The sequence below is a fragment of the Filicampus tigris genome, chromosome 7, assembly GCF_054856515.1.
Source record: "Filicampus tigris isolate MCC_2025a chromosome 7, RoL_Ftig_1.0, whole genome shotgun sequence".
In the NCBI taxonomy this organism is placed as follows: domain Eukaryota; kingdom Metazoa; phylum Chordata; class Actinopteri; order Syngnathiformes; family Syngnathidae; genus Filicampus; species Filicampus tigris.
This window is the reverse complement of record NC_141223.1, coordinates 17,584,222-17,609,295: the sequence shown is the minus strand read 5'-3', so window position 1 is coordinate 17,609,295 and position 25,074 is coordinate 17,584,222. Positions and strand designations below refer to the sequence as shown.

The following is a 25,074-nucleotide window of genomic DNA, read 5'->3' as shown; positions in this document are numbered from 1 at the left end:
GAACCTCTGCTTACAGCTTTGAATTAATATGTGCGTGTTGTCCACTTTACCTGATCACTAGCGGTCAAGTAAATGGGGAAAAGGTCCCTGAGGAAGAAGCGAGGCATGTTGTCCAGGATCAGACCATACAGAGGCAGGTAAAGTGAAGCGATTCTTGCCTGCTTCTCCTGAAAATAATCATGAAAAGAACAAAAACACATACAGTGCTGTACAAAAGTCTTAGCCCACCATTACATTAAGTGATTTGACTCAAATAGCAAAAAAAAACCAAAAAACCCAAAAACCATCCTTATCCAGATCGTTATCAAAAAGAATGTGTTGAAACAGAAGTGGTTGTTCTTTGACTCACCATTCTTCTACAAAGCTTTGTGTAATTATTTGTGCAAACCTGAGACTGTATGTGCTATTAGTTCATATATTTGGCTACTGGGAAGAAGGCTCATAAAAACATGCTATTGGTGGCTTAAAACTTTTGCACAGTACTACATGTCCTGATTGTTCCAAAAAAAAAAAAAAAAAGATGATTGTTAATAGTTACTCACTATAGTTTTGGGGAGCCCATAATTACAAACAGAAGAGCAATTGTCTGCTCTACTCTACTAGAATTTGTAACTGCAGCAGATGTCCCCTGTATTGGGTTTCATTTAGTTAGTGTACATTTAGGTTAAATGATGAGTCGTGTTCAGCAATTCAGTGCAGCCCAGTCAACTCAGGAATCAGATATTCAAGAACAACCGATGTAACCGGATTTGACTGAGATGAAGAACACAATGAAACCATTATATTCATCTGTAGCCGAATGCATTGGATAATACGACAGGAGCTATTACCATATTCAGCACTGAAATCCTGGCCAAATACTTTTTTCCATGTAATGCATTATGTGCTCTGTACATAGCGTGCTAAGTCCCTATATTGTGAAAGCACCAGGAATACAGTGTTGCGTGTGCAGCAAGAGTGTGACGAATGCTATTCTGTCCTCCCTGAGACTGCTTTAATTTTGTTAAATGATACCCCAGTTAGAGTTTGCTGTAAAACTAGAGACAACAAAAAGTATTACAAACATTTTATATTTAAGTACAAGTGTTTTAGGAACATTGCCAGTGCTATGCTAGTTTCAACGTAAAATCCCACTGACAGGCTCATAGAAAATTAGTATCAACTTCCAGGAGGGATATTCCTTCAAATAACGAATATTCACTAAGAACACATACAGACAGGTAATATGATGATACTCAACGGTATTATGTTCTTCCTAATCTGATGAAAACGAATCCTATTAATCAAATTCAATCGCAACTTTCTTCTTCTATCTCCACTAATTATCTTCTCATTCTAAGAGTGCACTCCATGTATGAAGGCAACACAATTCCCCTAATAGGCCAAGGTGTGCACAGCAGGAGCAGTATTATTCTTATTTATTGTTTTGGGGTTTTTTTGCTATTAGTTTACTTTGTTACAAATTTATTTCTGTTCTAGTTTTCGTAGTTGAATATTTATTACATTTTGAAATAAATGAATAATCGTGGCGGCACGGTGGTCGACTGGTTAGCACGTTCGCCTCACAGTTCGGAGGTTGTGGGTACGATCCCGGCTCCGCCCTCCCCGTGTGGAGTTTGCATGTTCTCCCCGTGCCTGAGTGGGCTTTCTCCGGGTACTCCGGTTTCCTCCCACATTCCAAAAACATGCATGGCAGGTTAATTGATCAAAATTGCCCCTAGGTATGATTGTGAGTGCGAATGTTTGTTTGACTCTGTGTGTCCTGCGAATTCAGCTGGGATAGGTTCCAGCACGCCCATGACCCTTGTGAGGATAAGCGGTATAGATAATGGATGGATGGATGAATAATTGTGTTTATGAATCGTAATAATCACAATAATCGTGATTAATATTTTTTATCCATAATCGTCCAGCCCTAATGAGACATGTTTTGTCTACCTTGGTGGCGTAGCGAGCATCCAGGGAGTGTTTGGCCATCAGGGTCTTGAGAGTGGCCAAAGCTAGGTGCCTGAGGTCCTGCTCGTCCTGCAAGGCCAGCCCCAGTTCTCGTAATAACAGGCCTGTGAGAAAGTGCTTTCGGCAAAACTCTCCGGTCAGATTGTACTCTGGCACCGAGGCTGCAATAAAACACACACATTTGCTTTTCATAAGGGACTCCATTATAAAAAACAAAAAAACAAAAACAAAACATGTTATTTCGAGAAAGTAAATGTTTCATGTTTTGGACATACAAACAAGAGTGCACATATTTACCATGAGTGTTTTGTGGCTCTGGGGATGTATGGTCTGATATGGAAACATAACATGAAGAAAGATGTGACAGGGTAGGAAAGACAGAGACAGCTTGTTACCGTAACAGACAAATGACAGCGAGGGTGTGATTATAAACACAAACGGTAAATGGCTCCGTCTATTACCTGTGATGCGAGCGGAGGGCAGAGGCAGGCTGAGGGGGATGTAGTGCTCGTGGTTGCACACCTCTCTCAGGAACTCAAACTTCAGCTCACATAACACCTGTAGAACACAAGAAAGATTGGATTCATAGCACAAAGAGAATTTTGTTGCTGTTTTTTTTTTTGATGGTTATCTGTCGGGGAGTCTACCTTGCTGTCAGTTGCAGTGATCATGTTGATGTAGTTGCTGATTAATTTAAAGGTGAAACCTCGGTCCATTAGCGTGAAGCAACGCTGCAGGGACACAATTCACAAAACAATCTAGTTGTTGAGACAAATCACCGGCTAAAAGCACAACACTCGCACACATGATCTAATGAGACGTAATATTATTTAAGTATTAAGCAAGGTTGTATTTCCAGCTCTACAGATCACAAAAATGTAGCTAATGCATTCGTATTTCTTATGCCGGGCAAAGTTATAATAGTTTGGGATTTTCATTTTACTTTGTTTTTTACTATTTTTTAGAGGAGGTTTGTTAGTTTTTATTTATCGAAAATGCTTCATTTTAGTTTAGGTTTTACTAGTTTTAGTATTAGATTTGGATTTCTTTTAATATGTAGAGTATTTCAGAACTGCAAAATACATTTTTTTAAAAATCACAAAGTATTGTGGAGTAAAGTCATGTAAACTATAATTCCCAAACAACTGTCGACCTTGTTTCTTCTGTATAGCCATACAGTAATACCAAAATAAGCACATAATCCACGATAGCTCATGTACGAAATTAGTTATCACGGATTAAAACGAGGGACATTCTTGCTATAATTATAGCTGAGTCAAGACTTCTTCCCACTCCCTTTTGAGCATGGAAGACTTTTGTTAGGTGTGTGCTTTGGCAAGTTTTGATTGTTGTTGTTATTTCTATTTTTCATATTTCATTTTAATTGTTATTGTAATTATTGTTTATGTTGCATGTTCAAATAAATCATTCATTCATAAATTGGTTACCGGTAGTTTTATAAACATAAAATGTAGGTTTTTTTGGGTTTTTTTAAGCATTCTCCTTTTTATTTTATTTTGTTAACAAAAATGATATTTCAATTCCAATTTAAGTTATTTCTTTAGTTTTCGTTCACTACAATAACCTCTATCCTGGCTGGAGCCTATCCCAGCTGACTGACTGGTGACCAATCGAGAATGAACCCCACCGCTTGCCCAAAGTCACTCACATGGGATGGGCACCAGCTCGCTCATAAGCCAAATGAGGACAAGCGCTACAGAAAACGGATGAATCAAGTCAAATCCCACCTTGACAAAAGCTGCCACAGCTGAGTTGGCACTGCGCGACTCCTCTGCCAGGTCTTTGTACTTCCAGAAGATGTGTTCTGACACTTTTTCCACCAGAGTCTCCACACGGCTCTGGTATGACGAGGGGAAACGCTGCGGCCTGGGGAGCTGGCGTGAATGGACGGAATATCACTGTGCACTGACGGTCACGGAATACAGTATGCATCAGTATGCCGGCCTACCTTTACTTTGTCTCCATCAACCAAATGTTGGGCCATGGACTTGACAATGAGTTCAAAGAAGAACCAGGAAAACTAAAAAGAGATGTCAACATTGTAGTGCATACATCTCGATTTGGAAATGTACAATTAAACACTTGATAAAGCTATGAGAGACTAACCTTCAAGACATTCCTAACTGCTGCTTGCTCATTGCTTTGCAGGTCAAAGGTCATGCCTTTCGCCAACTCCTCATGCACTGTCCTGAAGCCATGGGCCTCTGACTTGAACACATACTACACACACACACAATGAGGACACAGACAAAAACAATTAATGATAGAAACTAGTGCTAGGCATTGGGTTGATCTGAGCTCCTTTTTTGACAGAAGTCAATTGTGCTTCCGCTGCTTTCAACCAAGGAGTGGTCTCCGTTTTTCTTTAATTGCAACATCAAAGACAGCAGCATTAATGATAGTGGATAGAACGTCTGCCTCACAGTTGAGAGGCTCTGGGTTAGAAACCTGGCACTAGAGCTGAATATTTAATCAAATTGTAATCGACATCACAATGAAGTAGAATTCAATTTTCACAAAGACTGCAATTTTAAGAAAAAAACAATTCTGCTTCATTTTCGTCAGCCGGTAGGCTCTATTTCACATATAAATGCACCCGTATATTTTATTTACTTATTTATATTGTGTCTGGATAAGTTCAGTGCTTCAGACGTGCAGTCTGCATGTTTACATATCATTGCTTCATGAAACATGAAAAGTGGAAGTGATAAACCCACCGATTTGTTTGCATTGTTGTTGAGATCTGATTTAGGACTTAATGACTTATGTTTACGCCACACCTGTATGGTACAATTTTGTCAAGTTGTTGTCATGAATGTTTAGAAGACTGTAAACCAAAGGGTTTAGTAAGTAAACAACTAATTGAAGTAGCTAAACAAACTGCCATTCATATTTATTAGTGGTTCAGTTACCTTTATCTTAGTGTAAACCTAACTTATTACACCAACACATTTACGGTATGTAAAATAATTCTAATATTGTTTATTATAATACAGATTAATTTGTTAAAAACGACATGGGAAGAGAACCTTAAAAAAATAATCTCATTTTAAATCACAACCGCTATGTTAAAAGGGGGTTGGGGGATTGCAATTTTTTTTATTTTTATCGTTCAGTCCTCGTTTGCATCCTCTCGCCTGCTTGTGTTTTCTCCAGCTCCCTTGGAAGAGTCTAAATTCTCTGTAGGTGTGTATATGACAGTGAATGGTTGCTTCTTGATGACTGACTGGGACTAGTCCGAGGTGTGCCCCGCCTCTTGCTCAAACTCAGCTGGGATAGGGTCCAGCTCACTCACGAAAAAAGGAAATTGATGGATGCTTCAAGGCATAGAAAAACAACTCCACACAACTAATTATCAATAAATTCATTATTGCGCTCATCCATAATAAAAACAATCAAATTCATGTGAGCTATTACACTGCAGTCATTCAGTTAGATGATTTGAGAACAGTATAGCATTCCCCCATGAATAGCAGCTCACTCCATTCAGGATACAGTGAATTACACCTCTTCTCTCAATCCCTCCTTTTCACACAGAGGACACACACAGAGAAGTGAATATCATGCCAATCTGTTACCACGGCAACTACACTTCCATTTAGTGCTGCAATCCCTCCCGCTATTTGTCTCTGCCACAAGCTCGTCCAAGTTCCGCAGCATTTTTACGACACTGCGGCCAACATTAAACAGCGCTTGTGGTTCCTCTTGCCCGCCGCGCTAATTCTCTTTCTGATTTTTTTTTTCTCCCCCACCTCAATACAAACAGGCCTTGTGTTCCTCATTGAGACGGCTCAATGTCCCACTCAATTAGTTTCTCTTCTTCTTCCTCCGCTTTCTCTGCATGCGTGTTTGCACACTTCTCTGGGCGCGTGGCCGCCGGCACACTCATGCCAGCCCCTACACACAAATATCTGCACATGCAAACACATAAAGCCCCTTTTTCTTGCCTGTGTGTTTTTCCCTTCTGCAAGTCAAACTGTGTGTGAAGTTGTTCCGCTACCTTGTTGAGGACAAAAGCTGGTGTAATCAAGTGATCTGCACGCGCGAGGCACCCCGGCTCCCAAGGATCATTAAATGCATCCCACACATGCTACAGGCGAGTGTGAAACATACCTTAATATATGAGTGCAGATAGTGATCAAGGTGTTCCTCATGGCACTTGGAAACAATGTGGACCAGCACTCTGAAAAAAAAATAAAATAAAATACAGTACTGCCCCATCAGATGGCGCTGTTTGTCTTTTATATTGAACACAGACCATGCGAACATTATTTGAACCGCTTCATCCTCAGGTTCAATTGCAAAATTATGGTTAAAAATACATACATAAATGATTGCACCTAGTCAATTTTGCCTAGAAACAAATTGTGGATGTAACTAAAAACATACATTTTTTTTCTTTTTTATGTACGTGCGTTTGTGTGTGTTACTGACGTCCCTATTCTTCTCAGCTGCCTATAAAGGCCGTTCTGATAGCGGATTATACAATTCTGCCTAGCAACAAGAGGATGTGGGCATGAAAAAATGAATCTGAGCAATTTTGTTCATCAGCACCTGATAGATGGCCATAGTTGTATTTCAACAACACGGCGAATTTGCACATTTTGTTCATGCTCATGTCAGACATTTCTGGAAGATTATACCCTGAGTGATTTTCCTGGATGTGGCATATGTCAAGATTGATTTTTCCTCCTTGATCTGCTTGGAAAACACTCTGGGCCGACACGTGTTGATGTTAAACCTGTTCAATATTTATCATCACAAATCATTGTGTGTGTGGTAAACATCTTGCTGGGTCGAGCATGATTGAAACATGACGTCTCCAGTCCAAAGTCATTTACCACAGTAAAAATAAGAAGAGTTTTCCACCACAATGTAATTACCGGGCAAGCTCACTTTTATGACTACTGCTATTTCTTCTTCTTTGTATTTTAAGTCTGGATGCCCCGTGGCACCATGCTGCCTCTCACAGGTCTGTCTTGTTACTACGGCAGACATCTGGGTTAGTGGAGATACTGTGTGGTGTGCTGTGTCAGTCATTCAAGTACACCATACACAATAAGGAGCAATAACCACAAATTTTGCATTTTTTCTTATCATGTATGGGGTTTCTCAAATTTTGAAAATTAGTAAGATGTTTTTCTATACTCCCCTTTTTATGTTAATTTATTGATCCCATTTTGTTGTGTCATGTTGTAAAGTGCTTTGTTACAGCTCTAGCTGTTATGAAATGCGCTGTATAAATAAAATTGTATTGTATTGTATTAAGGCTGTCAGCTACAGCAAATGCTGCGATTAGAAGCCCGTAGTGGCACTGTTTACCTGGTGGTGGCAGTAGTGACCTCGTCATTGTCATTCTGAGTCAGGACCTTGAAGAGCTGGTTGAAAAGCACTGGCAGAAATCTGATAATCACTGGGATTCTCTCCATACTGAGGAGACCCTGGAAGAGGGTGGAAAAACAGGAGGAGGTAGACAAGAACAAGGGAGAATAAAATAAATAACGCTCATAAACCGCTCAGAGGAGGAAAGGAAAATGAATTCTGACACTGTAATGTTTCACTGATTAGATACGGAACCGTTTGGCCTTTTTTTTTTAATAAAGGGGGATAGGAAGTTTTTTTTTCCTCTAACCTTCAGGCAGTTGAGGAAGTTGGAGGTAGGAGGTTGCGAGAGGTCCAGCTCTCTTTTCTGGCACTGTTGGAAAAAGCGGTTCAGGTGGGGGTCCTGGCGCCGAGAGAAGGGGAATCCAGGAAAATCAGTTCCAAGTTAGTAGCTGGACTCATTCCTTTTTAAGGAACTATAACCTTGTACTGTATATTTCCAACTCAAAAGTGTAATATAATAGGGGAGGGATAAGCAAAGCATATGTGGTTCAATTTGGCTTTAAAAATCATGAGGCCAGTCATATGCTATTGACCACTTGGAGTCATTAGAAGTTACCTGAGTGTACACAGTTGACACAACATTAGTTGACACTTTGAAGATAGCCTTTGCTCCATCGACCCATTTTACATCAGCTCCATTCTGAAGACAGAAAGCAAAGACATAAGGGGAACACCTAAGTTCAAAGATTTCCAATAATAAGTGGGGATGCACGGATAAGGAATACGGATTGCTGCCAATGTACGACTGTACTTACGCTCAGAATCGAAAAATGTTCCGATAATACAACAATACTTTAAAGGGAAAGACAAATCAAACATTTTCTTTTCTATGCGCCCCCAGTAGCCTAAAATCGGGATTCTAATTAATATTGTATTTATGGAATATGAAAAGCAAAAAAAAAATCCACCTTTTTTTATCCATCTCACGTCAGCTGCCATTTTGTCATGTACTCCCACTTGCTGTCCACTAAAAATGCCATGCCGATTGTTAAAGGGATTCCATTTGAAACAAACCAAGTCAGACCTTAAGTTAAAGTTCCCCATTAGGGCTGCACGATATTGGAAAACATGAAATATCGATATGGTTGTTGAATGTAGCGATATTGATATTGTTGCAATGTTTACCATGTACCTAAGGAAATGGCATTTTTATTATCTACTTGTGAGGATAAGCGGGATAGATAATGGGTGGGTGGATGGATGAAAGAAGTACATTCTTTTCATGCAGCAAAATAAGTAAGCGCAATGTGTTCTTAGCTAATTGTAATTCCACTTGATCGTGTCCAACTATTAACTTGATCATGTCCAACTATTGGGTGGCAATGCGCATTTAACTGACTGTCTGACTTGTCGAATTCAGATAAAAGCATACAATTCCATAAGAAAATGATTGCATGTTTTTTGCGATATGCATATTGCATAGGCTATTATGGCATATCAATATTTATAACCTCACATAACAGCCTAATGACCAAAAAACTGAACATCTCCACCTCATCAAATTGACAGACTGATGTTTGTACTTTAGGCTTACATTGAAGAACTTATTTCCATGTTTCTCAACTGTCATCCACGAATGTGTGATGGCGCATTGAAGTCTCATATGGTTCTACGGATAACGGGGGACGTTTAACTGTGCTAATCAAGATCAGCACAAGCTTGACCTAATGAGGAAATGGGTTTACCAACACTTACATATTGGGGAGCCAATATTCAAATGTTCATTCATCTTCAACCTCTTACCTTGGTGTTGTTGGCCTCTTTGATGGCCAGGTAACCAGGGGGCAGGTTACTGGAGACCGAGATGTTGAACTCCTGAGATGACAGACGGCCTTCTTTGAGGAGAGGCAGCCAAGAGTAGCCCACTAAATGGCCACAAACACAAAACAGGATGCATCAAGGTAAAATAGCAACTCTGTATCTAAAGATGCGCTACATGCTAATGAAGCTCACCGGGGGTCTCCAAGGCTTCTTTCCTCTTAGCGTTCGTCTTAGCATTGATGTCACATGTGACGTGGTAAAATGAGAAAAGCAAATGGTGCTTTTCGTGAAGTTGGGTGGGGAGTTCGATCTTCACCTGTGTTGGCAGAGAAGAAACGTTGTGTTCTTGCTGAAAACGCAATCATTGTCCACATAATGAGATGAGCCTACCTCATCATAGAAGTCAGGGTTTTGAGAGTGATGCAGGACAGTGGAACTGGCTGTTGAGGTGAACACCGGACCACCCGGCTTGCCATAAATGCACTTGACGGACAAATAAAACAACGTTCAGCTGTCTTTTAATGGCAAAGAGAAAATGTGTACTTGTTTTGGAGAACGTGTTACCTTTAAAGGTTTGGCGAGCTCTTCGTCTGAGCTGCGGAACTCCACATAGACGGCAAGGTTACGAGCCTGTGCATAAAAAGAGCACTGTAACGTTAATAATGGGCTAATAAACTGCTTGGCAGAAGACGAGTCACCACCTGGATATGACTAAAGATAAAAGGCAAGAAACTAGCAGTGAACAATACAACTATTACATTTTTCAGCAGTTATATATATATATATATATATATATTTATACACATATAGATTTCATTTGTATTTTTTTTTTTTACGCCTAATTTGTTGACAAGATTGTATGTGTGTGTGGGTGTGTGTGTGTGGGTGTGTGTGTGGGGGTGTGTGGTTACACGGCCTTTGGGGTGGGATGAGGGTGGGTTAGCGGACATACGATATATCCTTTAAAATATGACCAAGTATTGCAAATTCATAGTATGTTGGGTTTTGTTTGGAACAAAAATGTTCAATAAATAAAGTTGGAAAAAAAAGTTTCAGCAGGCAATATAATGTATTGTTTGAACAAACTGACAGTCAGAAACTTATTTTCCAAAACCCTCTTTGTCAAAGTGTGGTCTGCAGACCACTGGTGTTCCCAAAAAACAGAGGAAGTGTTCCGCTAGAAACTTTGTGTTGTTTATATTTCATTTCATTATAGTGATAAAACGGTAAAATAGTAAAGGTGATACATCAATTAATCAACCACTACCGGTAATCCATGATTAAATTAATCAAAAATGTTTTTAATCAAAATTGTCCAAATCTTCAGAATTTCAGCTTCTGAACAGTAAATCTTCCTCCATGAAAGCAGACTGATTATCTTTGTTGAATCAAAATAAAATATTTGCTTTTACTGTGGAAAGCAGTGATCTATATTTTTGCCTATTTTCTGTCACTAAAACATGACCATGTTTCTTTGCAATTTAAGGTAATAATTTCTATTAGTTCACTCATTTCTGATGATCTGATGATGATTGGAGTTGTGAACAAACCTCTTTTGTCGTGATCTTTAGTGATATTATAAATCTGACAAACCCTTGTGTGCAATACATTGTTTGCTTGTCATAGAGAATCACCAATGAGAAAGTAGGGAATGTTGGGAAATCTTGAATGATTGTAATGGTTAATCTCTTAAACAGTAAAACTCACAGCTGTTTATTTGTTAATTTAAGAACATTTCCCTAGTCGCAATGTGAAGGCAACACTAAAGATTGGGACTAGACAGATGGCTAGAGTGATGACAACTGCTTTACTTTGGCGAAGCTCTTCTGGCTGTCGTATTTGAGATGCTTGGGGTAAACGTAGATGTGGTTCCTGTAGACGCGGTATGGTTGAGTGAACTTGGTTGTGTCCTGGATGAACTCCTCCACCTCGACCGTGGGCTGCTGTTTGCTGAGATCCTCAAAAGGCTTCACGGCGATGTAGGAGGACGTCACGCAGTCTAGAAGCACAAATACGACTGAGTCATGAAGAAAGGTTGCTAAAAGAGAGAGGGAAAAATGGTCTTAAGTAGTCAAGCATACTTGGAAGCTCCAGGGGAACATAGTCCACTGTGATGTCCAGAGTCCCGGGAATGGTCTGCAGCTTGCTGGCCTTCTCAGCCCTGACGGGATGAAGATGTCGTAAGAACTTATACTGTTTTGGAGAAGGCCGACTGTGATGGTTAAGTCTTACCTTCTGTACTCTGACACAAGCTTGATCAGGTCTTCTGTGGAAATCTTGCTGCTCTCCTGTTTGAAGAGCGGTGAGAAACGAGATTCTCGGTCGAGTGCCCCCTGGTTATCCTTGAAAAGTGACCTGTTGGACATAGACCGATTATAAAGTTATGCCAGAATAAAAGCAGCTACCAAGTACACTGGTATTTTAAATTATGAGTTTAATTAGTTTTGTGGAAACGCTCAAAATGCAGCCACCGGTCTCTCGAATCAACATTCCCAGATTTTAATAATTGAATAGCATGCTACAGATTAAAAATATTTAAATAAAACGTAAAAACGTAAAAGATTCATCTGTCTGTACATTGTGATTTCATGCTTTAAAGTTCATTAACATTGTGTGCCTTCTGGTATGCACGCCTTGACCCCAACGTGGCAGTATTATACAAATATGCTTAATGAAAAACAAACAAAAAAAGAGTTTCACAAATAAGTGACTTTGTAAGCTACAACAGTACAGTGGACCCTCGCATACCCACGGTTTGGCACCCGTGCATTCACTGATTTTTAAAAAAATATATTTTTCAATTATGGCTGGTGATCGCTTCAGGGAGTACACCGCCCACAGCTGGGAAAGGCTCCAGCACGCCTGTGACCCTTGCGAAGATAAGCAAATTGGAAAATGTAAACTGTAGATGGAATATTTTTAAGAAATATTTTGCTGTTTTTTTTCCTCCTTTCACCCCATCATTTGTGGAAAATACATATTGAATGTTTATCAGCACTGTTTGAGGAATTTTCTTTTTTTTAAAATTTTATTAGAATACGTCATTTTTTTCCCCCAATGCATTTCAATGGGTGTCAATTATATACAGATTTTCGCAATTTGTGGGCCAGCCCAGTCCCTATGCACTGTAGTTTTTTATTCAGATGATAAAGAAAATATGGCTATGAATTATGTTATTTTATTTATAGTCTGTCTACATGTGTTGCTGCACCATTTTTTCCCCCAAATATTCACTGCATAAAGGCTTGAACCGCACCATCAATGCAAGTTTTGTTACCCGTTTGAATGTTTAAACTTCAAATGGGACAGCAATAAAAAATGTGAAGCTAGCATTTAGCTTCTTTTTTGAGCAACTGTTCACTATCTGCTTCTTCTTGTGATACCTGCTGCCATCTACAGTATTCGTGCTCGTACCTAAAATGTTTTCTCACATCTCAAGACAGGTAGGCAAGACTGGTACCACTGTACGCAAGTGCTTATGTCTGCTACTGACCTGACGGACCAAGCGAATGGCATTCGGTACTTTCCTAGTTTACCGCAGAACTGCTTGTTGGATTTTAAAATCTTCTGGACAATCTGTAGAGATGATCACATCACAAAAGGAAACATTAACAAGGAACGACGATGGACCAGAGTATTGGAAAACCAACATAAATCAATTCATTAAATAATCCATCAAGTCTTGTACTACACCCCTTAGTTTCTGATTAAGCCTACTGCTTTTTCTTATGGCTAAGACAATTTTGTACTAACAATTTTGTAGGAGGCCTAAATACTGTAAGACTGTGTCCCAGTGCTCAAGGCAACCTCCATACAAAGGCATGCTTTGATGAATTAGGTGTAGAAAACCTTAACCCAATTGAACTATAGTCGAAATAGTAGGTTAGCAGGCCTGCACACAAATGTTCTTTATATAATCCCACAGACACACTCCAACATTTTGGAGAAAGTCTTTCCACAAAAAAGGAACTGTTGTAGGACTATTTCCTCCTATCCCCAATTGCTGCAGTTACCACAATACTTTTGACACTGCAAAGTACTTAATTAAAATTTGGATTTGTGCTTGTAGGTTGCATGTCAAGTTATTCAGCCTTTTATTTTTCTTACAATGGGAAATCCTACAGCTGGCAGTGAATACAGATGAGTCATGGCTAGAATCAAGTATGACCTTAGAACAAGACCTTTATGAAAAAAATGTGCATAGAACTGGTTGTTCCCAAAAAACACACACACACCTTGCAACAGTTTAACAAAAACAGAAAATATTGATGCAAAATTTTATTTTAAATAAAAATATACATATTTACCTTGCTAGAGTCTGTGTTTTTGATGTACGGCTCGGTCCCGCAAGCAATATTTCCCATTAGCACCTTCTCTACTCTGGCCACCATCACTATATCCGTGTGAGGGTTGGTCACTGAGAATATCGCCTACAATGACATATTATTAATGTCTGTTTATGAATGAACATTTCCTTTGAGAGCCACATTCTGGCTGATACCTGTTTGGGAAAGCACAGCCACTGTTCCAGGTCCAGGTCCAGGCTCGGATGACTTTCTCCTGACTTCTTCTCTCCGGGAGCGCACATGCCATTCTCCTGAGCTCCAGAAGCACATCCTCCGAGCATCTGACGCACTGCCTCTTGGTTGAGGTCAACGTGGAAGTCGGCAGAAACCTTCCTGCCATCTCGAATGTCCAACAGTGATAACGACACGAAGAACGGCTCGATCTGGTGGTTCACACAGGACAAACATTAAGGGTCACTTGAGTCACATAATTGAAGCAATACGTAAGAAAAAAAAAGGTCTAAAGGGTTCCACTTCTTTACATTTGTGACGGGTCCCGTTTCATTCTCACTGATGCAGCCCTGCAGCATGAAGTTCAGCGATCGACACGTCACCATGAACCTTCTGCCAAGTTTCTCCTCAAAAGGACGCACTGCGGAGTTTTCACTCGATAAATGCTCTACTCGTGGGCTCCTCAGGACCTATGGTTGAAAAGATTGCAAAGTGCTTACTGGCCATTACATTAGGTACACCTAAAACTCTATTGTTTAGTTGGACTGAGGATCACAATTTCAAAATATCTCATTGTGTAAGGTTATCTAAGGTTGTGGCAAATAAATAAGGCTTATACAAGCAACTCGTCGAACTATTGTTAATGATGGGAATACATGAATAGCACAGGTAAAGTTATACATACAGGAGTATCCGGGTCAAGCGAGAAGAGATTCAACCTCTCCTCCCGCCGGGCACAACGAATTCCCTCATCCGTCTCGGAGATATACTGCACAAAAGGAGACGACATAATGATATGAGAGAAAACCCCAAACCGCATGGCTTGTGCATGCTCGAAATAGACAGGATCTTCTAAAATATGCTCCGTGAGCGTTAGATTGCAGAGAAAGCTTTTCTTGAAAATAGAAAGAATTATGATAATTTCACGGACGTAGCAATTAGCTGGGATTCAAGCAATAATTTGGGGATTTTTAGTGGTGTTATTTTACCACGTTTGCATGACTTCATTTCCTATCCTTATTGGTGGAATGTTCACTTACAAATTGTGAGGAGATTGTTTAATTCATACAACCATTGGAGCAAAAACACCAAGATTATATACAGTACTCAGCGCTCTAGTTTGACAACAGCCAAAGAGTATTAGCAAGCAAATATTTCGAAGTTCAGTTTACAAAATTATTATTTTTTTATTTTTAATTCATTCACTGCCAGCCATTTTCAGACCCTCTTTCACCCTACCATTCGAAAATATAAAAAAATATATAAATAAATTCCTGGGATTGAATGGCTGGACTGTGAAAAGACAAATTAATACGTCAATGGCAGTGAATGACCTAAGCGATTATTTAGTTGATATATTTTTCATTTTCAGAGAAACTCTAAAATGTCTCCATAGATACCAATTCAATTTTGGAATTTTATCTCTTCAAATATAATTTTTGGGAATAGAAACAAGAAGAGGTGATATTGTTCGGGGTGAGAAAAGAATCAACCTTAGCTAGCTCGGGATTGATGCCGTTTTCTGTAGTATCTTCGTTCTCCTGCAAACAGCCATCGCTCAACGACATGTCAAACACATCTGGAGTAATAACAAACACAGCGTCATGACAGCATTTGAATTCTGTACAACAGCTCCAGCAGCACACTAAGCAGAAAACAGTGATACATATATCAAACTCAGGATTAATTAAGTATGACTCTGAATGTGGCATTTATGGACTATAAAGCAGTCAAACGTCTACTGCAACGTAATCTTTATGGGCTGCCTTGCAAAATTTTTTTCACGCTGAAAATAATGATGTATGCTCACAAGCTAATTTAACGGCTAAAAGACCAGTGATTCATCAGCATTGCTGACATCAGTGTTTACAATTCTCACCCTGGCGATGGTCGGACAGGTCCAGACTCTTGCGGTCCGGAGCCGGCCCGTCGTGCGGCGTGATCTGCAAGATGCGCGTCAAGGTGCTGATCCACTCCTCCATGTCCTGCTCACTCTCCGCGGCCAGCACGAAGTATGTGACCTCGTTCATCTTCAGCTCAAAGGCGTGCTTCCTCAAGCGGTTATTCTTTGTGGATCATTTCACGTCATTAAAATACAGCTCACATGATAACTCAAATTTTAAAGTTTGGAGCATACCTGCACAACACCGGTACATGAGTCGAGAAAGATGCAGCCTTTGGGTTCCTTGGAGATTTTCTCGTCTTTGTAGAAGTTCATGATGTAGGAGTTGTCTGTCAGCTGGGTCAGCTGGAAATATCTCCTCTTGAAGGACTGTGCAATGACGAGAAAGTTCAATACAGGACATGCCTGAAAGACTAAATCACAATTATGGTGAACCCCTGCCTATATACGGTTCGCTATTTATACAGTGCAAATTCATTCTTTATGCTATTCCCTGGGGAATAATAATAATAATAATAATAATAATAAAACCACTGAATCGTGGTTTACAGCATAATTTTCTAATTAGTAATTGGTATCAGGGAAGTATATTAAAGTGATCTCGACTGAAAGATTAAGATGGGGAGGCGCTAAGTTTAGCCTGAATGCGTTGTTAGCGCAAGTCCTGGGCGGTCTACGCCATGCATGTTTTTGCTCTGCTGAGTGGATAATAAAAAGCTCACGCGAACAGACGTAGGAGGTCTTGTTATTGCTTGACAATTGCTATTTTAAGGGTTTGTAAAGGAAATTGGTACAAACACTTCTGTTGCATTTTTTACAAATCAAATAATCTGGTAAGCCCTTTCTACACTGCACTCGCTCAGTGTGAAAGGGTTGCGCGGCAGGGCAGAAAGACGATGGCGCCCTGGATGCTGGTGCGCCCATATTTGAAAGTGCTGGCGTAGCAGGCTACCAGGAAGTAAGCACAGAGACTTTTGCCACTGGTTTGGATGAGAAGTACACTACACTTTAACAATCATCTTTCATTGTTGCAAAAGAAAGCCCTGGCTCTGCTCGTTTTAAAAAGGAGCAGGAGGAAACAAGCAGCGTCCTACAGCCTGGTTTCCGCCCCTCACCAGATACACAATGAATGGGTTTGATGACAGCGCGCTGCGCCCGACTAAGTGCAGTGTGAAAAAGCCATTTATTATTATAAAAGCCATTCAGTATGAAGGGTAATGTAATGAGAGTTTGAAATGATATTCGAATGTTTTGTATTTTTGTTTGGGATATATTCATAATTTTTTAAACTATTAAAATGGGCAATTCTAAACATTTTTGGAGAGTACAAAATACCCTTTTCACAATTTGCAGGGTTACTGCAAATACCTATACTGAAGTATGGGATGCAGCCGCCTCAAGCCTCCACTACACATTGCAAAGGAAGAAGCTAGCTGGCAAACATACGGATAAAAAAAAAAAAAGGCGCCTCAGCATGGAGAGCTCCCGGTCTTTTGTACTTGTCTGTGCCTTCGCAATTCATCACCTTGTACTGATTCATTGTTGAATGCAAAACCAGAAGCTGAACAACAACAAAAAATGCAGACAGTGATGAGTAATTCTTTTCTATTTTGTAAATATTTGTCAACTGCGGGCTTATGTGGCTTGGAGACTTTTTTTGTGATGAAGGGCTCAATAAATAAATTTGACTTGACTTCTATATTTGTTAATAGATCCTGAATACTGCCTACTGCATTGACTTGTATATTTGTTAATAGTTAGATTCTTAAAACTGTGTACTGCAAAGGCTGTTTGACAATGCGTAACAACAAAAAGATAAACTTCAAGTGCATGCCAAGTCGGTGTCCTCACCCGGACAGTGATGCTATTGTTGACGGTGCTGTTAAAGTTGCCCTTGTAGAGCCAGCCCGACCGAAAGACACCAATTCCTCCCCCTCCTCCTCCTCCGCCACATCCCCCTCCTCCTTTGGATGAGGACAGGGAGGTGGTGTCCTGCAAAAAGACAAACACGCCCACACATAAAGTACATCCTCTCGTCCTGGAGATCAATAGAAGAGAAGGAGACATCCTCGACTGGGCCATTTGTCAACTGATGTACGTAAACAACGATGAGCTCACGTCTCCGTGGGAGTATATTTTAACAGCTAGATGGCTTCAGGATAAACTCATTTGAGCATCATAAGGCCAGGATGTTCCCAACATGTTAATGCTGCCTTTGAAAGGTCCATCACCAACCTCATCCTTGTCCACGTCCTCATAGTCAATCTCAAAAGAATGGGATGGCAGCTTCTCAGCTTTGTACAATTTCCTAGAACAGGGGGAAAGGAGAAAACATTGAAGAGGATGTGGAATTCTGATGATAAAAGTATACAAAGAGATTATTCAATTAATCCTCTCTGAGCGACTCTCTGGCTCCACGAAGTCAACAATAGATAAGCTCTGCTGGTTCGCTTTGTGTGTGACGATGAAATGTCGAGCAGGCTTGCAGCTCCATGCCGGAAAGACACTTTGCTAAAGGTCACGTGGTGGTAAAAGCTGTCGAAAATAACCGCCGCATTTGTGGTGATTGCGGACAGGCGCAGGAATGCTTCCCGATTGACAGATGGACATTGCTGCAGTCAAAACTTAGCGGTAACCACCGCGTGCATTCAGTCGCTGCATATTCCTGCTGTGCAACGGTTTATACTCCATTTCATTTACCTCGAAAAGGATATTGAGTGTTTAAGTTAATGCTATGCTTGTGCAAACACAGCTGTATATTTCTCTATACATGTTTGGCTTTTTCAATACAAAGTTTGATTTAGGCCATTGGATAGTGTCGTTTTGGAAAGCTGACAGGGTGAAGACTCTATTGACGATGTAGACGAAGGGTGGGCACCATATCTTATATGGCTAGTGTGAGTTTTGATACAAGCCTATCTTCATCTTCCCAACCCTGCTCAATTTGGGCGAGAGGCAGGAATCGCAGGGCATAGACAGACAACCATTCGCACTCACATTCACACCAAAAGACAATTCAGTCTTCAATGAACATAACATGAATGCTTCTAGAATGGGGGGGGGGGGTAAAATAGAGCAACCAGGGAAAACCCACGCAAGCACAAGACAACATGCAAACCACATACAAGGGACCCACACGACGCCAAGATTTGAACCCCAAGCTTTAGAACTCTGAGGAAGATATAACCAAGTGCCCACCGTTCTACTGATGCAATTCTACACTCTAAAACACTTGGGTTAAAAATAACACAATTTGGGGTAAAAAATGGACCGATCCACCACTTGGGTCAATTGGTCGCAACTTTCTGGGTTGTTTTCTGTGAAAAACAATCTACCATACCTACATTTTGGGGGGGTTCTGCAAAAACAACCCCAAAAATGGGTAGATTTGTACAAAACGACCCCAAAAATTGGGCTTTTTTGTACAAAACATTGCAAGAGAGTGGGTCTACTTGACCCAATTCGCGGATCGATCCATTTTCGACCCCAAATTGTGTTATCTTTAACCCAACTGTTTTTAGAGTGTAAAAACAAATAAAATCTCAGAGTGGAGCAGATAAGTGAAAGAATCGTTCAAATTGTAACACATTCTCAAACCTATTATGACTCAAAGTTCAAAAAGTTGATGTTCGACTTCAGCACATATTTGCCGCTTAAAATCAATGCATTTTGAATTATAGAGGAAAAACACAGTTTTGGGTGCACATCTTAGGTTTTGGCCGTCATCTTGGAGTTTTGAGTGGCCAGAGGTATTTTTCTTAAACGTGTAATTTAAACAGCATATGCACCAAATTTTATACTTATTGTAATACTATGTTATTTAAACAGTTCTTTCTATACTTGCAATTATCTGCTCTTCTATCAGGGAAACTGTTAGAAAAAGCTCATAAACATCCTCCCTTATCAAAACAGATCATAATGAACAATTCCACCAGCATTGCATTGCTTCTTTCGTTTGTATTACATCAAGTGTATGCAATTATATTTGCTGTTTTTAAGCGGTGCATTGTTTATTGCTTTCCTAGCTAAATCACGATCAGTCCACTTTCTTCGATCCACCATTGCCGCTATTGCGCCTTTTCCAGAAATAACTTCCTTCAAGTGTCTAAAGCAGCTAAAATAGCCTTGAGGTTGGGAGTAATACAGGATATCTGCATGTTTGAAGCTATTACAGCTTGCTGGTAGCATTTCCATCTACCTCATCTCGAATCAACAAAAGATTGGGTTAAATTATTTGAGGAATTATCAGATTCGACAAATTTGGAAAACAATGTCATTTTTAAGACCTTTTATTCAGGTGCTCATTGTAATTTTTAAGGATAGACTGTACAAGACTTTACTTTGTCTGCAGACACCCTGGTTACAGCGCCACCTGTTGCTGTAGGCCTGAGATTTATTCATTTATTTTTACATGGAGAGATGTTCTGCTGTTGTTTTTTCAAACCCATTAGTGTTGACAAATTATTTGCACCAAAATCAAATAATAGCTTTGGGTCTGGCAATAAACTAACTAAATGCATTAACATCTGTCTTATCCTGCTTTAAATCCACTTCCGGTTAGGTCAGAGGTCATGTGAACTGACAGTGGCAACCTGAACCCATGGGATAGAAAGAGGACATTCCAGTGGTTTGAATTGCTGGACTGTTTTGGATCAGTCACATCTCAGAAGCAACGGCCTCATACCCATGAAACATTGCTTTGTCCTTGCACTCTGTGACTCCTTTATTGCACTCAACACCCACCACCATTTTGCTCTCCTTCACTGCCTAAAGGGAATTTCAGGTTACTGTTCACAATGTTATTACCTTGGCAGCAGGCGGTAGTCTCCAGCGTAGTCGTCATACTTGAACTGGACCACGTTCAGATCCGAGTTATAATACTTGCAAGCCTGGTGAAGAGGGCGGAGATGAAGTAGAATATATTGGACTAGATGCAGCTGAAAGATATGTACACTGTACTCCTTCCCAAACCTTGCCTGTTAGATAAACCCTTACAATTTGTACCATTTAGAGGCAAATATGTGACTGCGAGTATATTTTGTAATTGTCAAATATTTCTCAATAAAATCAGAATGAGATGAATGACTTAGTCCCTGTCTACACGTAGCCAGGGTTTTTGCAAACGCCGGATATAAGCCTGCGGTTAGCCCTATCATCCACACGTCCCCGGAGTTTTTTCAGTGAAAACGCAAAACTCCGGCCGCAGTGGAGATTTGCGGGCCTTAGGATATCTCTGGATATCTCCGGATCCGTGTTTTGCTGTGGACGGTTACACCCGGAGATTTAGGTCGCCACTATGCGACAAAAATGCTCTGACGTCACTTGTGCCACTTGTGTTTTCATGCGAGTCAACATGGATTTCCGCGGCGCTGCATTGATTATAGCCCTTCTCAAGGCGCTTTTTGCTTACTTATTGGTCCGCAACCAACCACTGCTTCTTGTTGGTTTAAAAGCAATTCTGACCTCTTGTCAGTTCTCCCGAACGAGTTTGGCGCCGTGTTTTTGGTTTCGTAGAAGTGACGTCAAAGGACGGAAGTTCCTTCTGAATGGACAGTATTTGGCTAACTCCTGCCGCCTAGAGGCTTGCCGTGCGTTTGAAAACGCACTTCCGCGGTTTCGTGTGGATGCGTTTTTTTATGTGTATTCCAACGCAGGCGGGGCGGAGGGGGGATATACGGTTGTTAAAAAAAAACGGCTACGTGTAGACAAGGCCTAAGACTCATGTGGAATGACGGGTCGACGAGACCCCCCATAACAAAGCATGACAAACACACGTGTGTCAGAGTGCATCTGACCTGTCTGACCAGCAGACATTCAGCCTGGAGCTCTGCGCCCTCAGGAACAGCTGACTTGAGAGTGCGTCTCTCTTGGGGCACGGTGGATACCTGCATCGATAAGGACAGTAAAGAGATGCATTGGCATGGAAACAGCTGACTCGAGAGGATGCACAAAATGGGCCGGCATTCGCAGGAACATGCTTCACATTTATGTCGATTCATGAAGAAAATTTGAAATTAAATCAAATTCCATTCATTGTAAGGAAATACTGACAAGGTGCAATTATTTATTGCTTCCTTGAATAGGAAGACTTCGAAGTCAACAGTGTTGCCACAGTTACCTTGAAAAAATAACTTAAAATAAGTTACTTTAAGGATTACTTGATTTTAAAAGTATTTAGTTACTGGATTTTAAAAATAACTCACTTAGATTACAAGTTAGTTTATTAGTTACTTCCAGCAGAAGCTAACCACCCCGCTTAACATAACAATAACTGGTTTTGGCAATGCTCTATTGGAAAAGCATTTTAATAGTAGGATACAGTAGGGGTAAACTTTTTATTGAAAAACTAAAGAAAGACAGCCTTTTTGGGCCTAACATAAATGTCTTTCTCGATTTCATAGAACATCAATGTACTTTCTAGACTTCTATAAAGCGGAGGTCAACCCCGCAAGAACCTTTGCATTAGTATGCTCCATGTGCCTTCACTCGTCTAAACATGGCATTCTGATTAATATTGTGTTTGTGGAATATGAGTTAAGCAGCAAAATTCACCCGTTCTTAGCTATCTCGGGGGGGGGGGGGGGCATTTTGTCACTTTCTGTCAACTGAAATGACATCACAGTTGCTCAGGACTCAGGTAACAATCAATCATGGCTCACCTGTTTTCTGAAGCTGAGCCATGATTGGCTGTTACCCGAGCAACTGTGATGTCTTTTTCAGTCGACACAAAGTGGCAAAATGGCTGCCCCCCTGAGATGTACAAAACAGGTGGATATTCCTGCTTAACTCATATTGCAGAAGTGCAATATTTATCAGAATTATTAATCAGAATGTTGTTTTTCGACTAGTAGGGCTGCATAGAACATCTAAGATAAGAAGGCTACTTGAAAATAAAACCTTTGCGCTGACTTCTTCTTTCAATTAACAAATACATTTTTGTGTATACAATATAAAATTGAGGTAGTCTTTTTTGACCCAACATATTTAACTATTAATACTGCTATGGTGAAACGTACCATCTATAATGTACATCCTTTATAAACATAACAAAAAAAATTCCGGGACCTACTGCATTAGTCACAGCTCAACGTGTCGGTCCTTGTAAGCTTGAATGTACCATGCTGCGACTCCAAATGTTCCTTCAAATTTGATGTACTGTAATGTGTTTTAAGTAATGTGTTACTGGCATCACTGGACATCAAGCATATTTCCACTCTCTCTCTTTAAGTGAGTGCTAGCTGCCATAACGCCTGCATATTATATGAGGGGATTCCCTATCATAGCCTTTGGAAGCTATACTATGATCTGATAAAGTCAAGATCCTTCCACTCTAACTGCATTAACGCACGCACATGCACATACACTTACTGTGAAATCATTGTCAGGAAACAGCAGCAGCTCTCTAAGAGGGTCTTGCTTGAGCTCCGTTCCCAGTTCCGAGATGACAGCCTCATAATCGAGTGGATCGATCAACTTGGGCTTCTCTTGCTGCAAAACACACAACACAAAAGACATAGCATCAACTTACTGCATATACAGTACGGGCTTGATGCTGACACAAATAGATGAGCGCCATAGATGGGCTAATGCAGGGGTGCCCACAATTTTTCAGCCTGAGAGCTACTTATGACATGACAGAGTCAAAATGATCTACCACCTACTAAAAATGCAAAACACGTTATTTATAAATATATGGAGAATTATTTTTATATGTACTGTATATGCTGGTGTACCTTGCATGACTGCATCAACCTATATAGCACAATACAACAAAAAAAACGTTTTGCAATTACATTACTTGCACTGAATGGAATCAGCCAGGGACGCATAGTCCGGACAGTAGCTGCTGATAGCCAGCCTTAAGCAGATTTGCAGCAACAACAATCCGCCCATTCGCTCTATTCGGCGCGTATAAAACAAGTCAACTTTTTTGCACATGCATTATGCTAGTGCTCACAATATTGCTGGCCGCCGAGTGAACAGGACGCTGTGTGGCTGTGTGTGACTTAGTATACAGGATGCTGATTGGCTCCCGCGAGGCGAAATGGCAAAAAAGTTTACTTGTTTTATAAGAGCCGAATCGAGCGAATGGGCAGATTTCCGGTGCTTCGCTCCGCGTCCCACCGCCCCAAACGCATCATTTGCGCCGCCCAGCACGCAACCGCGCCCGCCCACGCAAACTACAATGACTCCAATTCAAACGCGGATAATTATAATAATAATAAAAATAATATTCTTGGCATAATACAATATTATAAATATAATATTAATGCAGCTTACTGAGACACTTAATTGTAAAACTCTTCTTGGTGTGCATCTGTACTCTTGCTGTGACTGTGACTGTGGTTTCCATGGTGCACAGACAAAGGGCGTATAATACAGGGTTGGAACGGATTAATGGGGTTTCCATTCATTTCAATGGGGAAAGATAATTTGTTATTAATGTTTTTAGTTCGGAGCATGGCTAGATAAGGAATTAAACTCTTAATTCAAAACACCACTGGATGTTATGCATTTCTTTATTTTGATTTTATTGACCCTTGTGAGGATAAGCAGTTAGGATAATGGATGGATGGATGGATGTTAATATTGGGGCTGCAACTAATGATCGATTATTTGAAAAATAGTTGAATCATTGATGAATCTGATTTTTTTTTTTCTTTTTAAAAAGCATCTCTTAATTTCCAGCCCTTTATCCAAAACAGAACATTTCAAATGAACAGTGCGGTAAATGGACAAACAAATTAATTATGATTCAGTTTCTGATTTGGTCTGCAACATGTAAGAAAATCGTCAAAAATGTTGATCGTTGCTTTCCACTGTAAAAGTAGATGTTTGCAAATGTCTTATTTTGGAAAATACACAAAGATGTATTGTGCTTTCATGGAAGACAACCGAAATCGGAAAATATGTACTGCTGACAGGCTGAAATTACCAGAATTTAGACAATTTTAAATTAAACAAGGTCCTTAAACGATTAATCACTTGTCGTAATGATTATATGAATCCATTGTTCGCCTGCACTTACTTAATATTAATAATAGTGTTGTTCTAACCTCTAGGTTCACAAGGTTACAAGTAACTATCCTGTGTACCACCTTTGAGACCCAAACGGTCAAGAATTTTTTTGAAAGTCTCTGTTGAAGCCTCTGTGTTTGACTGGAAATGTGCACTATAAAGTCATCAAGTATTGAATGCCTTTGGAAGTGGCTGATGTGAATGCAGCCTCGATGACAACGTGGGGTTTAAAGATGGAAGCAGTCAATTATCCGTAGGCACGACACAAATCTGACGGTTCTAGGAGGAAAGTCATGATCTCAATATTTCCTGTGCGGTGCTGTGACATCATTAGGACCTAAAAACAGCACGCAGAAAGCACCCGAGTGGCTATTACCGCTGGAGGCAAGCTGGGGCACACCCCAAACTTGATGACACTGGGGTGAAAAAAGATATCTGCGCTGTACTTAATCTACCCATGATATGGTTGGAATTTCCTCACTGTACAAAAATACATATATTACACTTGCGCAC

The 25,074-nt window shown here is 40.3% G+C and overlaps 1 protein-coding gene across 7 annotated transcripts in view; it reads right to left on the bottom strand.

Moving 5' to 3' along the window:
- dock10 (dedicator of cytokinesis 10) overlaps window positions 1-25,074 on the bottom strand; it is an 87,744-nt gene that overhangs the window by 24,306 nt on the left and 38,364 nt on the right. For 6 of the 7 annotated variants that reach the window (XM_086035138.1, XM_086035141.1, XM_086035136.1 and 3 more), the window contains 32 exons: window positions 22,912-23,031; window positions 21,339-21,428; window positions 20,350-20,432; window positions 17,779-17,851; window positions 17,395-17,535; window positions 15,778-15,912; window positions 15,520-15,706; window positions 15,134-15,219; window positions 14,326-14,409; window positions 13,952-14,110; window positions 13,625-13,852; window positions 13,431-13,553; window positions 12,617-12,699; window positions 11,356-11,478; window positions 11,205-11,284; window positions 10,935-11,122; window positions 9,688-9,753; window positions 9,514-9,606; window positions 9,316-9,439; window positions 9,106-9,227; window positions 7,919-8,002; window positions 7,610-7,702; window positions 7,300-7,418; window positions 6,091-6,160; window positions 4,084-4,197; window positions 3,926-3,997; window positions 3,705-3,851; window positions 2,604-2,687; window positions 2,418-2,514; window positions 2,254-2,286; window positions 1,939-2,117; window positions 51-167 (listed from right to left, as the gene is read on the bottom strand). In XM_086035138.1, the coding sequence (XP_085891264.1) occupies window positions 51-167; window positions 1,939-2,117; window positions 2,254-2,286; window positions 2,418-2,514; window positions 2,604-2,687; window positions 3,705-3,851; window positions 3,926-3,997; window positions 4,084-4,197; window positions 6,091-6,160; window positions 7,300-7,418; window positions 7,610-7,702; window positions 7,919-8,002; window positions 9,106-9,227; window positions 9,316-9,439; window positions 9,514-9,606; window positions 9,688-9,753; window positions 10,935-11,122; window positions 11,205-11,284; window positions 11,356-11,478; window positions 12,617-12,699; window positions 13,431-13,553; window positions 13,625-13,852; window positions 13,952-14,110; window positions 14,326-14,409; window positions 15,134-15,219; window positions 15,520-15,706; window positions 15,778-15,912; window positions 17,395-17,535; window positions 17,779-17,851; window positions 20,350-20,432; window positions 21,339-21,428; window positions 22,912-23,031 (3,597 nt within the window). The remainder of the gene's footprint in view (window positions 1-50; window positions 168-1,938; window positions 2,118-2,253; window positions 2,287-2,417; window positions 2,515-2,603; window positions 2,688-3,704; window positions 3,852-3,925; window positions 3,998-4,083; window positions 4,198-6,090; window positions 6,161-7,299; window positions 7,419-7,609; window positions 7,703-7,918; window positions 8,003-9,105; window positions 9,228-9,315; window positions 9,440-9,513; window positions 9,607-9,687; window positions 9,754-10,934; window positions 11,123-11,204; window positions 11,285-11,355; window positions 11,479-12,616; window positions 12,700-13,430; window positions 13,554-13,624; window positions 13,853-13,951; window positions 14,111-14,325; window positions 14,410-15,133; window positions 15,220-15,519; window positions 15,707-15,777; window positions 15,913-17,394; window positions 17,536-17,778; window positions 17,852-20,349; window positions 20,433-21,338; window positions 21,429-22,911; window positions 23,032-25,074) is intronic. The other variant, XM_086035137.1, reaches the window with a different exon arrangement.